Here is a 14803-nt window from a genome sequence, read left to right as displayed (position 1 = left end):
AAGCGGTAAAGCAAATTGAAAGACAAATGAGTAACAGGCAATCACTGGAGTGAAGGACACAATGCTAGCAAAGCCTCAGCTCTGAGTATCTTCTTTAATCTGCTGAAACACGGTGGTGCTCAGGGATTAATTGGTGAGGCATACAATGTATGTATATATTTAGGGAACAAACACACAGTAACTCTTGACTTACACTAATGTTCAGTGAGATGGACATACAATTACTTTCCAGTGACTGATGATGGTGGCTATCGAATACCCTGAACATTTATTAGAATGTATAATTCCACTTCTGTCCATGGGTCTCTGAAGCTTGTGAAATGTAACATACTTAGGTGTGGTTGCATCGATAAAGGATGGTCACCCTGGGTTATTCCATGACACATAGGGGTCCAGCAACAGACACTACACCTGACATGGGTGCCTCTAGATATTTGAAGTACCTTCTTCAAGGATAACAAATAAGAACAGATTTCATCCCACCGTAAATGATGAATATTCTTAATGTTCTGATGGATATTCCTTAATATTTTAATAAAGAGCGCAACAAAACAAATGGTAATGTGCTGTATGGGATTTTGTCACCCTGGACTATTTCTCAACCCTCCTGCAAATAGTTCCGATTTGTTTATTCCAAATCCAATTTCAAATATGCAAAATATCCAAAATATATCACAATAAAGAGATACATCATAAAAATGCATCAGAAGCAACTTAATTCCAAACAATATTCAAAAACTCTTATTGTGGTTAATGAGCACCATAATCAAAAAGACCCCATATCCTCATGTTCTAGTAAAACATTACTTCTAAGGGCGAACCAATATTCCAACTCTCAAATTCAAGCTATCTTGGCAAATTAGCTTTAATAAGGGATATGCTTGATCTAGATTTAAACAAGCCACAATCGGAAAACAAGCAATTAAGGTGGGCACCAAAGCAAGTCTACAATCCTATTTCGAAGACATTTTTTGCCTAGGATGATTCCCAAAGAGCGATATTGAGGTGCATCCAATAGAAGAAACACCTTCTTTTGTAAACCAGTGACCTTCAATTGCATTTCAAGAAAAAGCATTTACTTCTAAATTGTCCACAAGAGGCAACTATTTTCACCCTACTTTTAACCCTTTTAACTCTATCATTTCCCACCCCAAACCTTGGGTACCTTAGCAAATTGCCCGGTTTCACCACAATTCAGACACAATTATTCAACTGGCCGTCTGTTTCCCTTTTCACCGACAATGGAACTCACATGCATACTCTCTGTCTCATTATTTTAGTAACTATCGTTTCTTTTCCCGCACATATTACAATTCTTCTTGTTTCACACAACCTGACACCAATCAGGCCCTCCTCTCGATTTAACACTAGATCTGGCACCTTATTAATTCGATCTGTAAACGTTATTAATGTGACTACCATGTTTTCAGGTCATCTGTAAGCCCACCGTGAAACTCATTTAAGACGGCTTGATTGTACCAGATCACATCAGCTTCCCAGCTTTTAAAATGTGTCAGTGAAGAAGTGCCTTGTCTGACAGATTCTCCGGGGCTTATTTAGCCTTTGGGAAGCTGTACACTGTTCTGCCAGGGGGCAGCGGAGAGATGTACTCTGTTGCCGTGGTGGGCACCAGTCCTCCATAGGGATCCAGGACTGCCTGGCAGAGATCTGTGATCCTTCTGAGAAGCCACCATCATGGCACTGTCTTGGAAAAGATAAAAGCTTTGTTTTGAGAGCCAGAACAGTGATTTTGTCTGTTTTTCAATATAAAACTCCCAAAGCAGGAGTTTGTGTTTGACATTTTTTTAAATAAATCTTCCTGACACATTGTGAGTTTTCTCCTAGCTTGTGGGGGTAATTTATTTATTTTGCTGTTCATGACCAACAGGGTTTCATAGGGACATCCACTCAAAATAGAGCAGCAGTCCGAGGCACTTAAACCAACGCCCCATTGTCAGTCGGGAGTCAAAGGTTTCCTCTGTAGAGCTAGTGGAGGCTCCGCTGTCAGAAACATAACAGGTCGCCCACCCGTACACAGACCAGGCAAACTGGGAGTTTGGCAAACAGACAAAGGTGACTGAGCACCATGACCGCCAAACTTCAAATACAGCCTTAATTCTGGACCTTCTGTTACTGGAAATTTCTGATGACACCATATTTCTTTACTTAAAGATGATCAGGTTGCAGGATTATTATTGTTAATCCTGACATGTATCCCTCCAATTGTAAATAACCAACATTACTCTGGCTCAGTTTTTTTTTAGATATTTGTAGGTGGTGCAAAAGCATCTAAGAGAGGCTGGGTCTAAAACACAGAGAATATGTAAGGATTCAAGTATGTAAAATGTTTTGTATAGAGCTAAACGTCTTCAAACTCCTTTGTAGTACTTGCTTGCTACAAATAAAAGTGAGTGGCTAATGCTTCTCCTATGTATGAAAGGTACATCTTTCAGTTGTTATTGGGTGGTGGATAACAACTACTTCAATTCCACCTAGGCACCTAAGTCTCATTGAGGTCACAAAAAAGTGTTAAGGACGGTGATTATAATGTGGGAAGATGTGCTTCGTACGGCTATTACTGCTCTTCTTATAGGTTTTGTAACACTGTGACATAAGAATGCCCGTGACCCTTCAGAAAGATGAACACAGTGTGACATCGGAATGCTAGTGATCCTCCAGACAGGGGAATAAACTGTGACATCAGAATGCTAGTGACCCTCAAGACAGGTAAACACACTGTGACTTCAGAACCCTCCAGAGTACTACTACATGCACACACTCCAAAATTAGGCGCCTAGGCTACATGCATGCTCTGTACTTGCTGTACATAAAAATGATAGCAAACATTAGTACACAAGTCCATTAAACTACCTTGAAGGGTATCATTCAGTGAACAAAATGAAAATTAATATGTTCACAGAAAAGCTTTATTGGTATGCTAGCATCTAAACTTGGTGTCAGGAAAATTGTACCAAAATATTCATAATCAGATTGTTGCATCTAACAGCATTCAATATTTAATAACTTCCAAAATGTAAGTAACGCTTATGCATAAATATAGGGCAGTGACAGACTGCTTCATTGGTAGGCATGCTTGCACCATTGTTGGATACCTGTGGCTGTAAATTCCAATAGCATTCCAGACAACTCTTTACAAAATAAACCAGTCAAAGAGAGAACCTCTGAAGTTCATGAAAGGTCCATATTAAAGGATACAATCAGGCTGTAATGAATCAGGTTGTAGAATACCATGTTGTCTGTAAATGTGGCAGAAAGAGGTGAAAGTGGAATTGACCATTATGTCCCTGATCTAGAACCTCTTCCCATCTGAAAGGGGGCAGGTAATCAAACACTGATGCAAGTACATTTTAAAACAAAGACCACATCAAAATATGTTCTGTACTACCCAATTCCATGTAAGCTGGTGACTTCACATTTTCCCACCTGAAAAGACTGTTTCTTTGTTTATGGACAAACCAAGGATATAAGTGGATGACAACTATTTAACCTTTTGTTTCCTATCCTAAGACAATGTGCGAGAAGATTACATTACCGGTTTATCCGCTCTGTCTAACAGAGGTATCCAATGAGTCTGTGATCATGTAGAAGAATTTTCAGGAGCAGCCTTTTCGCTCTTCAAGCATATTTATTTTTTCATAATTCATACAGCTGTTCCTAGCTGATTATAACTCCTGATCAAGCTTATACAAATTCCCTTCTCTTCCACATCCTGGTTGTGGTCACAACAGCTGACAAGGCTGCAGATAACAAAGGGAAGGTTGGACCAAAGGTCTGAATCACACACTGGCTCGATAAGACCTTAGCAGTCTGGCTTAAGAAAACCAATTGACAATTTCCTTTCAGTCACTAGCTCTTCTTCCCACTTGCAACCCCTTGAAACAGGGTGCGAACATGAAGTATACATATACAATCTGCAGTCTTCTTTTACATTACATCACAAAGAAAATGCATTAATTTAGGAACTTGACCTCCTTGCAAGAAATGTAACCACCAAAAGTCTAGAAGAGGTCTCACTTCCTGGTCGGAGGATGGTTATGGAAGATGAAGTCTGAATGTGTCTCACTGTCAACAGTGAAGCAATGACATTTGTATATAAATACAACTGCATTTTTGATAGTCTCTTTCTGAAAAATATGGTTATGCTTTTGATAATTGTAGAATATGACAGCATCGATTAATTTTATACATTTTTAAATTCTTCATAAAGAATAAATAAACAATTGGCATTTGCGCTTCTCACAGTTGTATGGGAGCATTTCAATTTCTGCATTGGGCGGTGCAAATGATATCAAATTTGGATACAATGAAATATTTGGGAAAAAGTTCATCTGCTGATTTTAGCTTTTCAGTGTGAATTCTGTTGGCAGATGGGTCTCAATGTGCTATTCATTAAATTGAACTAGGATGTGGGTTATAGTTCCCTCTTGAGTTCAATCAGTGGGTCACTGAGAGGTCTTATAGTGATGACCCTCTGTTGTCGCCCGCCCTCTGCTTCTCACCAACCAATGGCCTTCAGAAGCACATAAATACTCACCAATTGTCTCCGGAATGTTCAGCCCTGACACGCTGACGCACATCTGGAGATCAAAGCTGGATTGAAAAAGAAAAGCAACAGTTATTTGAGAGAAAGTAAAAAAAGGTCCAACCGCCAACCAATCGCCATACGTATAACTTATATAATTAATGTGTAGAATTGCGGGTTTAGAGCCGGATGGCGAGAAGTGTACATGGGGAGGAAAAAAAGAATGGCAGAATGATTCAAAGTATATTGATTAAGGCTTGTTGAGGTCTGTTCACTCTTGTTTGTCACCAGGTCACTGGTAAAGTGATGAAATCGCTTTATTTATTCTAATTTTTTGATGTGAATGAACATTCAAATCTGGGGAGACAAAGGCTGGACACCAAACACTTACAATACATGATACGTTTACACATTTCTTATTTTCACCAGAAGGACTTAATAATGTGATACTGGATGTGACACAATATAGTGAAGGCGTAATATGGACATGAAGCTGTTATTTTTTGCAAGTGTAATTTGACAACAGAGGTTTGTAAATTGTTAGCATCTGACGCCTGGTGTGGTTTGCTTTTGCAGCTGCATTTTGGCAGTGGTCCTGCTGGTTCTTGCTGTCACCATCACCACTGCGCCAGTAAGTCAGTTCCCTCACGGCTCTGCCCTTTATTTTTGTGTTGATGACCAGGCTGCTGGTTTGCACTCTACCTCTGGGACCCACTGCCCTCATGCAGCAGAGAGGGTGCATGTTCCTTGCAAGTAGCTCAAAATGATGAGGGGCAACCCTGAGCTGACAGTATGATTGCAGCATCTCTGGTCCAGATGCAAGCACATATGATACCATTACCACCTCTATAACAGATAAATAGCTGCTACCTCTGGTGAGTCAGGAGCACAGGGTGAGATGGGAAAAAGGAAGCAGTGACATTGGGTACCTTAAGGGGGACTGGGAGTATGGAAGACTGCTGCATTGTGTAGACACTGCCTGCTACCACCTGCCACCAACATAAACCCCTTTCTGTCTGCTGTATTACCTTCACATCTGGAAGAGTTACTGCGCTGCTATTACACTGCACTACACTATACAGCACGTAAATGAAAGACAAGGGCATGGCTGGGTGAAGCCAGCTAAAAAGCGAATCCCTTCACCCTATTCGTGTCAGAATGGATTTTCAAGTTATGCAGCCCTACAACCTCTGCCACCAAGGACACACATGCTCATATGGCTGCAGTGAGACATATCAGGAGTTCGACGAAATTCACAGAGATGTTGACCAACATGAAGCTAGGGTCAGAAACCTGTGAGCTGGAAATCCCCAGACTCACTGTATGAGACAGAATCAGCTTAGGAATTCAGAACTATGATGGAGCTCAAAGTGAATGAACCATCAGTCCTGGCTGTAAGTTATGTTATGTTAAAATGATTTTTAAAGCGCACTTACACCAAGCGGTTTCATGGCGCTAAGAACGGAAGGACTGCGACAAAGAGATTCTTGGAAACTTTATTCATAAGCTTGTGAGAACAGGAGTCATAACTCCAAATGCATCCTCCATGGTAGCCTTGGTACAGGAAGGAAGGAATGAAAAGAAAGGTTAAATCTATAACCAAAGGTTAACGGTATAGAAGATTATTATGCTTAAGGAGGACAATGAGGGAATAAGAAGAGAGAGAGGAAAGATTAAATTATTTAAAGGAAAGACTTAGAAGGGGTAACATGTGTTTAGTTTTACCTCTGAGGGGAGTAAATTGAAGATTCAAGCAATACTGTAGAGGTGTGGGAAAGAAGTAAAGAGGATGAAATCATTGAAGAGGCAGAGATGCGGTGCTCCAGTCTCATCTTATCTGCCATGAGAGAGAAGAGTGAATGAGGCTACACCACAGATATTCATCGAATTTGTGATAAGATTCATAGCTTTCTAGGGATGGTCTTGCAAATGTAATCCTAAGCCACCTTCCGCTCTAATTCAATGGAGGTGCCAGCCACAGAAAGAGCATCAAGAAGTTAGGCACAAAATGTACACTTAGAATAACTCACACAGAGTGGGCATCTTCGAGAGGCTCATTGAGAGGAAGTTAGTCCCCAGTAGGAGACTTATCGATCAGCAGGTGCTGACAGCAAATCCACGAAATTTATGATGCAGTGTACCACATGGACAATCTTGACAAATTCACCTGGAAATAACAGGTGAAAGCCTACGGAAGGTCAGCCATTAAATGTTAATCTATATTACCAGTTGTTCTGGCTAACCACACTCTGTCAAGATGTATTAACCTTGCAATCCAGATCCAACAAGAGTGATGTGAGCTTCTACTTCTTCTCAGAACTCACTGCCAACTTTACTATCGCAATATAGTAGACCTGGGGAAAAGGGAGTGGGACAAGGGAGAGAAACAGAGACAGTGGATGTTGTCGCATGGCCTGGTGGCACAGTTGTGCTTGGGTTTTAGTATGGCTCTAATATTGACTTTGGCATCTAACTTCTCATACTGGATATAATATACCTGCTGACACTCTCGATATCCAACTCTCTATTATGGAATGAAAGTCGATATTTTTTATAAGCTGAAATATAATGAAAGTAGATTTGCTAACTGTGAACAATACTCTGAGTTATTATTAATTGTTTGCTAAAAAAAAGCTACCTTCAATAGCATGTGATACCCTTTCATGACTTTGATCACATTCAAAGTAATAAGTAATTAACTGTGATATGTATGATTTGTATTAATGTTTCTTAGTTCCTCTATATACTCTGCAATCTTAGACTTATTCTGGTTAATACCTTAATAGTTTACTTGTTGTAAGAACAACAAGTTTGTGAACATTTGATTCCACTGACTCCTCTGAGAAGAGTCTTCTCAGAGAAACAATGCTACAAATACAGAGTTCACAATCCTCATTGATGGCTTTTGATGAAATAAAGCGCAAAACAAAGTTTGCAAGACAAATAGATTTCTTGTGAAAACTTTAAAGAGGATTATAGACATAATAATCTTGATTGAAGACTTTTTTGTGAAAATAAACTACGTGCAAAATAGAGTTTATAGACTTAAAGGAGACCACAAAATAAACAAGCATAAGTCTATTCCCTGACAGACTGTGATGCAAGAACACTTTTCTGATTCCAAGATGTCATTTGTCAACTTCTCAGAATAACAGGTTACAAGAATTCCAAACTTCTCAACAGCAAAATCCTGCTTCATCAACTATGAGCCTCTTTACGATGTTGGTTGGATCACACAGTTGGTCGCGGTCTGACCGACATCTGGTCGCGTGGTCCGACTGCCGCATTATGATGCGGGCAGTCAGAAGCAGGGGGTTGGAGGGACTGGCCGACGCTTCCGACTGGCTCAAGCAACGTAATACCCTTAAATAGGGGTGCTGCCAGGTCAGGCACCACCGTAGGTATCACGAGATCCAACCGCCATAGAAAGGCTGTCAGAAATGGACTCTGGAAGCCCCTAGTAGGGCCCCGTCCCTCTACGGCCACTGCTTCGAGGCCTGGGGGGCACCCGATTGTGCCTGCCACACGCTGCATGGATGTTTAAAAAGCGTATTTTTCCTATTGTGGCTTGACTGCAGCCCACAGCACAAGCCGCAATAGGAAATATACACTTTCTGACTGCCATGAAAGCGGTCACATCCTAATTTGGGAAGCCGGACTACTGACTTCTTGTCGGGCAATCTTGTTTTTGACATGATGCCGGTCGGGCGCATGTCCGAGCGCCATTGTAATTGGCCCTATGTACTCAATTGCCAAGCATAGATGCTAGGGAGACGGAGAAACTCATACATTCAACATGTCCATCGCCATTTGCAAGTCTAGTGAGAGATCTGCGGCTCCATTGGACATGTAGTCCTTCTTGCCCTCACTCAGGTGTTTGATAGCGCATCCCTCTGAGACTCAAGGTTTCTGTCCAGGCTGCACCCATAGTTTATGCACCTCTCCATTCTCTTCTGCTCCTTAAGACATACACGTTCTTGAAACTTGGAGTATCTTGCCTCTGCATGGGACCAGGGCATAAAGGCAAAACCTTGCATGCAGCATCCTGACGCTGTTTACGTCATGTTAATTTAAACTTATAGAGTCCAACAAGAACCCCCAGGTCTCTCTGTATTTAAACAGCAAGGAGTGAAGATGATTCTGTTTACTGAGTGAAGAGGTGGGTTTGAGTCTTTTCCTAAAGAAAAGCCAGCACAACAGGAAGAAATCTTAAAACCTGGAACAAGCAATAAACTGGTGTTGGAGGACTATACAGGTTTTGTGGGCACATCTTTTTTTAGCCTAGAAATGAGGAAATGTGGAGCTGATAGGTTAAGGAACTTGAACAGAATGCAAAGAGCCATAAACTAAATCCTCTTCTGAATTGGAAGCCAATGTAGCCTCTGTAAAGTAGTATCTCAGCCAACCAGGGTAGTCAGTCTTACAGCTTGATTCTGCATAACTTGGAGTTTGAGCAATTTGGAACTTGGAACTTGAGCAATTGTAATTCCCCAGGAAGATTGTAACACGGAGTCTGAGCTGGGTAAGGCAACTGAGTCTCGCATTACTAAGCAAGTGCCAAATATACTGGGACGGAATGTTTCGGATTTTGGTGATGGTCCACTACTTCTATCCCGTAACAGTAGTACTGAGTTAGCAATAAATAGCACTAGTATAGATCTAAAAGGAGGAATCGGTGACATACTTACCACAGCAGAGGGCATAGTTGCCCAAGCCAGTCAAGTGGATCCACTTCCAATACCTTCCCATGGAATTCCAGTTGTAAAACTAATGTCATGGAATATAGCCGGCTTATCCAGGAATCTCCGGGATACTGTTTGGTGTACTTACACTGACGATTACGATGTAATTCTCCTGCAGGAGACCTGGGCCTTAGATATCACACACAGGCTTGGTTATAAAACTTTCTATTGCAAAGCTATCCCCTCAGTAAGAGGAAGAGCGTCTGGGGGCTTATTGATCTGGCTAAGAATCACTCTGGAAATTGAAGTTACTCCTCTCTCTATTCCCTCCAAGGATCTTCTAGGTGTAAAGATAGAGACAAAAGACAAAGAAACTGTATATCTAATAAATGTATACACAGGCCAAATCCCCTAAACAAGGAATCCAAAGTGATGGAGCAATTGGACTCTTATCTAGATACACTAGGATACAACACACAAGTGATTATAGTCGGGGACTTTAACTGTAGATTTGAGCCAGTACTGGGCCTTGATAATCTATTTGAGAAACAGGACAGGCAAATGACATCCCTGCTCTAGATAGTACTGGGGTAGTTAAAAGTACGGTGGCAGCAATACAGATCCTACAGCTAGCTGTGGCACATGACTTCAGGGCATGTAATGGCCGCTTTCAGTCTGACAGACCATCAGCACCAACTTTTTGTAAAGGTAATAGTAAGTCGCATTTAGATTTTATATTGGTTTCCCTAAGTCTATGGCATTTAATTACTGATTTTAAAGTAGACTTTAGGACAGAGAGCGATCACCTACTGCTTCAACTATGTTTAGATTCCCAGCCTTTTTTAACCAAAACAGCTCCAGATGCTGTGTTAAATAGTAATGTTGGTGACCTCCAGGTATCAAATAATAGGCGTGCCCCGAAATGGCCTTATATTTTGGCTAAAGAAGCAACAATGGTAAATATTTACAATACTTTTTCAGACACCGTTGCCCCCTGCCAGAATCTTTCCCTAGGTCCCCAAGGTGTTCTAGATATGCACTACCAGTTGATAGATGCTTTAACACCCTTTCTGAGTAAAATTTATGATAAGGACAAGTATTCAAATAGTAGTCACCCAGAACTAGGCAACCCCTGGTATAATAAAGAATGCCGTTTAGCTAAGTCTCACCTGATTCAGGCAGTTAAAACCAAGAACCCACAGGGTATAAGAGATAATAGGTATGAGTATAATAAAATTCTTACACGGACGAAAAAAGAGTGGGATGAGGCCATCTGGGAAGATCTACTAACTGCTGCCAAGATGAGAGACCAGGGCACCTTCTGGAGCCTAATATCCAAGGGGAATAAGACAGGCAGATCATCTAAGGGCTCTTACCTAGACGAAAAGACATGGTGTGACCACTTTTCCAAACTATATTCACAAAATGAAGAGGGTTCGTGTATAGAAGAACAAAAGGTCGATTTAGTCCCTAGCACAGTTTCTCTACATTTTAGTTTAGAGGAGACCTCTCAGGCTCTTCAGGCCATTAACACCTTGGCTGCTAAGGCAATTCCCGCTGGGTGCTGAAATATCCAAGATCCCATTCTACATGACGAGTTGACCTTGTCATGAGCACAGCTCCAGTGTGCCTCATGACGAGTTCACCTTGTCATTAGCATGGAAAAGGTTAAAGCAGGCAAAGCCCCAGGACCTGATAAGATCCCTGGTGATCTACTAAAACATGACACGAAAGTCTGGGGGCCTTATATAAACTTTTTATGCAATTCCATAGTGACAGGCACACTTATCCCTGAGACTTGGAAAGGGGCAGAAATTGTAACAATTTTTAAAAAAGGGGATCGTTATGACCCAGCCAATTACCGACCAATTAGTTTAATTGATCTTTTACAGAAAGTTTTTGCCAGACACATTTTAAATAGACTTTTAGGATGGATGGAGGAGGCTCAGATATTGTCTAAATATCAGGCCGGGTTCAGAACAAAAATCAGCACTGTGGACCAAGTATTTAGGTTCACATGCATTTGTTGGAAATACATTAACATAAGGAAGCTTGTATGTCGCTTTCATGGATCTCAGGGCCGCCTTCGACCTTGTCCCCCGTACCCTCTTGTGGGACACATTAAGAAATATTGGGGTCCCCGTCGAACTTCTTGTAGAAATGATTAGACTTCATACAGGGAATTACGCCAAAGTGAGATGGGGAAGGGAGGTGAAGTCACAATGGCCATACCTGTGAGACGGGGCGTGCGTCAAGGCTGCGTGTTGGCGCCTACGCTCTTCTCGCTATATGTTAATGATATACCTACATATTTGGGGGATTGTAGCCATGACTCCCCGAAATTGGGAAATGAAGCGATCACGGCATTACTATTTGCCGATGATACAATCCTCATTTCCCAGACTCCGAAGGGACTTCAAAACTTGGTGAACTCATTTTATAGTTATTGTGTGGAAAAGGGACTGGAAATCAACTCATCCAAAACTAAATATATGGCCATAAACCCGCATAAATCATTTAAGAAGAATTTGGCCATAAATAACCAAATAATAGAATATGTGGGGAGTTTCAATTATTTAGGTATTATGTTGGACAGTAAACTATCATGGAAGGGGCAACTGGAAAAAAGTAGACTATCCTTTAAACAAAATTCGATGCCAATCCTAAAAGTACATGGCGGGAGCCTTTCTAAGGCTATTACACCAGCCTTGGAGGTGTTTAAGGCCAAGGCCCAATCAGCGGCAATTTATGGTGCTGAGATTTGGGGGCCTTCCTGTAAGAGGAATTTTGAACGGGATGAAAACAACTTTATACGTAGGCTACTTAAAATACTAATTAGAACTCCCCTAGTTCCAGTGTTCTTGGATATCGACATTGAACACACAGATTATCAAGCTACTTTAAGGCCACTACTTTATTGGGTAAGGATATGGACTACGCCGGAGTTATGTAATTATAGAAGCGGCTTAATGGAAATCATGCAGATCGAGGAGTACAAGAATATTGAATGGTTAAAACATATTTCACTCTGGTGCATTAGGCTAGGGCTATCCCATTTTTGGGAAGATCCTTTGAGCATGACACCTCTTGTAAAAAGCTTCTAAAGACAACCTTCTGGTCCTACATTAATAGCGAAAGATTACATAGTTCATCAATTGGTACTTTGAGTCAGAAGTTCCTGATTGTAAAGGATAATGCTTCCTTCAAACCTTTTATGAACGAGATAGGACCACCATTAGCAAAATCTCTATATTTGCAATTTAGATACGGGGTCCTGCAGACGAATGCTAATACTTGTAGGTGGGGGTGCAATAAGGAGACTGACCTCTGTATCCTTTGTTCGCAAAAGGCGAAAGAGGATGATGTACATTTACTCTTCTTTTGCCCGTTTTACAAGTCTCCCAGGGCTCGATGGATCAGATCCTTATGCAAAAATGTGGGCGTAAGGTCCTACAAAGAAGCTGAAGGCTTAATTAAATCCAACACTTCACAACTGGCAGTATTCTGCATAAGTAGGTTTTTATTTAATGTATATCTGATTAGGAAGAAGCTCGGCCTCAAGCTATAGTGTATTTAAATTGTTCTAGTCTCCACCATTGCACATTTGTATATTGTACGCTTTTAAGTAACGTATTTAAATGTTTTATATTCTGGCTTTTAAATTAACATTTTTATCTTATTTATGTAATGAGACTGTTGGTTTTAGCGCGGTAATTGTAAATATGGATCAATTGTATACTTGTCCCTCTCCATCTTATTATAGCCTGATCACGTGGGTATTTGCTTGTAAAAGGCATGTGGATATTTGCTTGTGAAATGTTTTTATTTTTCTCTTTGCTTTTATGGCTAGATAGCCGAAATAAAGTTGAAACAAACAAACAAACAAAGCATAACTTGGAGCATATGGATTTGGCACTTAGATATCCTGTGATAAAGAGAGTTACAATAATCAAGCTTTGCACCTATAATACCTGAAATATTCATATGCCTGCCTTCATCTGCAAGCAGTTGGAGAATAGGCCTCAGCTCATGAAAATACAATTCTTAGGCCCAAACCACTGAAGAGATTTGAAAACAAAAAAGAGAATAATAGTTAAGATGGATATGCAGTTTAACTCTGAGTGATTTGACCACCGTCTCTGGGATGGGAAAAGGAGCACGAGGGTCAGGCCAGACAGATGGGGACCAAACCAGAAGGATACTGCTCACTAGAAAGACCTTTTTCTTGCTCAAAGTCATATTAAGCCAGTTATGAGTCATCCATGTTTCTGACATCACATAGGCAGCTCATCACCGTATGAGAACCTGGTTCACTGAGCTGAAACAGCAGCTACATATCATCTGCATTCTGCATGCATGCACACTGGCAGCAAACTTTAAATTCTGGGGTACATCTATGCTCAACAGTTAAAGCTCCAGAAAAAGCATCAAATTAGTTACTTGAGCACTAATCAATACAGAAATAAGCAAGAAATTAATGTGTTGTTAATTTTGTTATTGTTTTACCTAACTCAATCTGGAGTCATCAGCATGCTTTTTGGGTATATAGACACATAAAGATTTTAATTGTGCTCATGATGCTAGATTCATAGACACCCAGAAAACGTTATCTTATATAGCAGTTGTCCAATAAAACCATAGCCAATCCCATTTTTTCTTACTGTGGGTATCTACAGCTGCAACAAAGCTTTTGAATGTATAGGGCACTATTAACAAAGGGAACTTACAATTTTAATTAATTTATTAAGTTATTAGTTCAGGCTGTTTACAAAATTAAAGTTCAGAGTTACTCAAAAGTGTAGACTTACACATGTCCACCACGGAAAAGGGAGGTGGAGCAAAACTTACGAGTGTATGTTAATATTGAAAATAAAGACAGCAGTAAATTCAGCTTGGCCAACCACTGGTACTGCAACACCCTACCATAGAAAATAATGGAGGGAGGTACATAAATCTAACCTCCCCCCATAGTACATAATGTCAAATTAAACTAAATTAGTTAAAATAGTTAAAAATATAAATAATTATAATTTAATGTTTAAAATATATAATAATATATTTTGTATTTAATAATGCTGCCCAGGACCTCCCAGGGATGCCCAGGACCTCCCACAGGAAAAACAAAGCCCGATACCCGCTCTACTCTATGCGGACGATGCTGTCTTGCTGGCACGGACTCCCCGTGAACTTCAGAGGATACTTAATAGATATTCTCTTTTCATGGCCACTTTAGATCTTCACATAAATGTGAAAAAAACCTTTATGATGACGGCAGGTGCTGGGAGAAAACACCCCAAAGATTTAATCCTCAATAATCAAAAAATTGAGTTTGCAACTGAATACTGTTACCTGGGTATTACAATAGACAACAAATTGTCCTGGAAAAAGGCAGTGGAAGCAAGGAAACATTGCTTTAAGAGAGCAATAGCGGCTTTGATATCATTTTCGCAAAAACTGGGAAAACGACCGCCCCTGGAATTACTAGCCATTTATAGAGCGAAGTGCCAATCAACAGCACTATATGGAGCTAGTGTATGGGGGCATATGGATGTATCTTCCCTGCAAATCGCGGAAATTT

At 40.6% G+C, this 14803-nt stretch overlaps 1 protein-coding gene across 3 annotated transcripts in view; it reads right to left on the bottom strand.

Moving 5' to 3' along the window:
• Positions 1–14803, bottom strand: part of ITGA2B (integrin subunit alpha 2b) — a 298569-nt gene that overhangs the window by 113300 nt on the left and 170466 nt on the right. For all 3 annotated transcript variants that reach the window (XM_078645167.1, XM_078645165.1, XM_078645166.1), the window contains one exon: positions 4556–4611. In XM_078645167.1, the coding sequence (XP_078501293.1) occupies positions 4556–4611 (56 nt within the window). The remainder of the gene's footprint in view (positions 1–4555; positions 4612–14803) is intronic.

This window comes from Lissotriton helveticus, chromosome 5_1 (genome assembly GCF_964261635.1).
Source record: "Lissotriton helveticus chromosome 5_1, aLisHel1.1, whole genome shotgun sequence".
Lineage (NCBI taxonomy): Eukaryota > Metazoa > Chordata > Amphibia > Caudata > Salamandridae > Lissotriton > Lissotriton helveticus.
The sequence above is the reverse complement of the archived record's forward strand: the minus strand, read 5'-3'. Positions and strand labels throughout refer to the sequence as shown.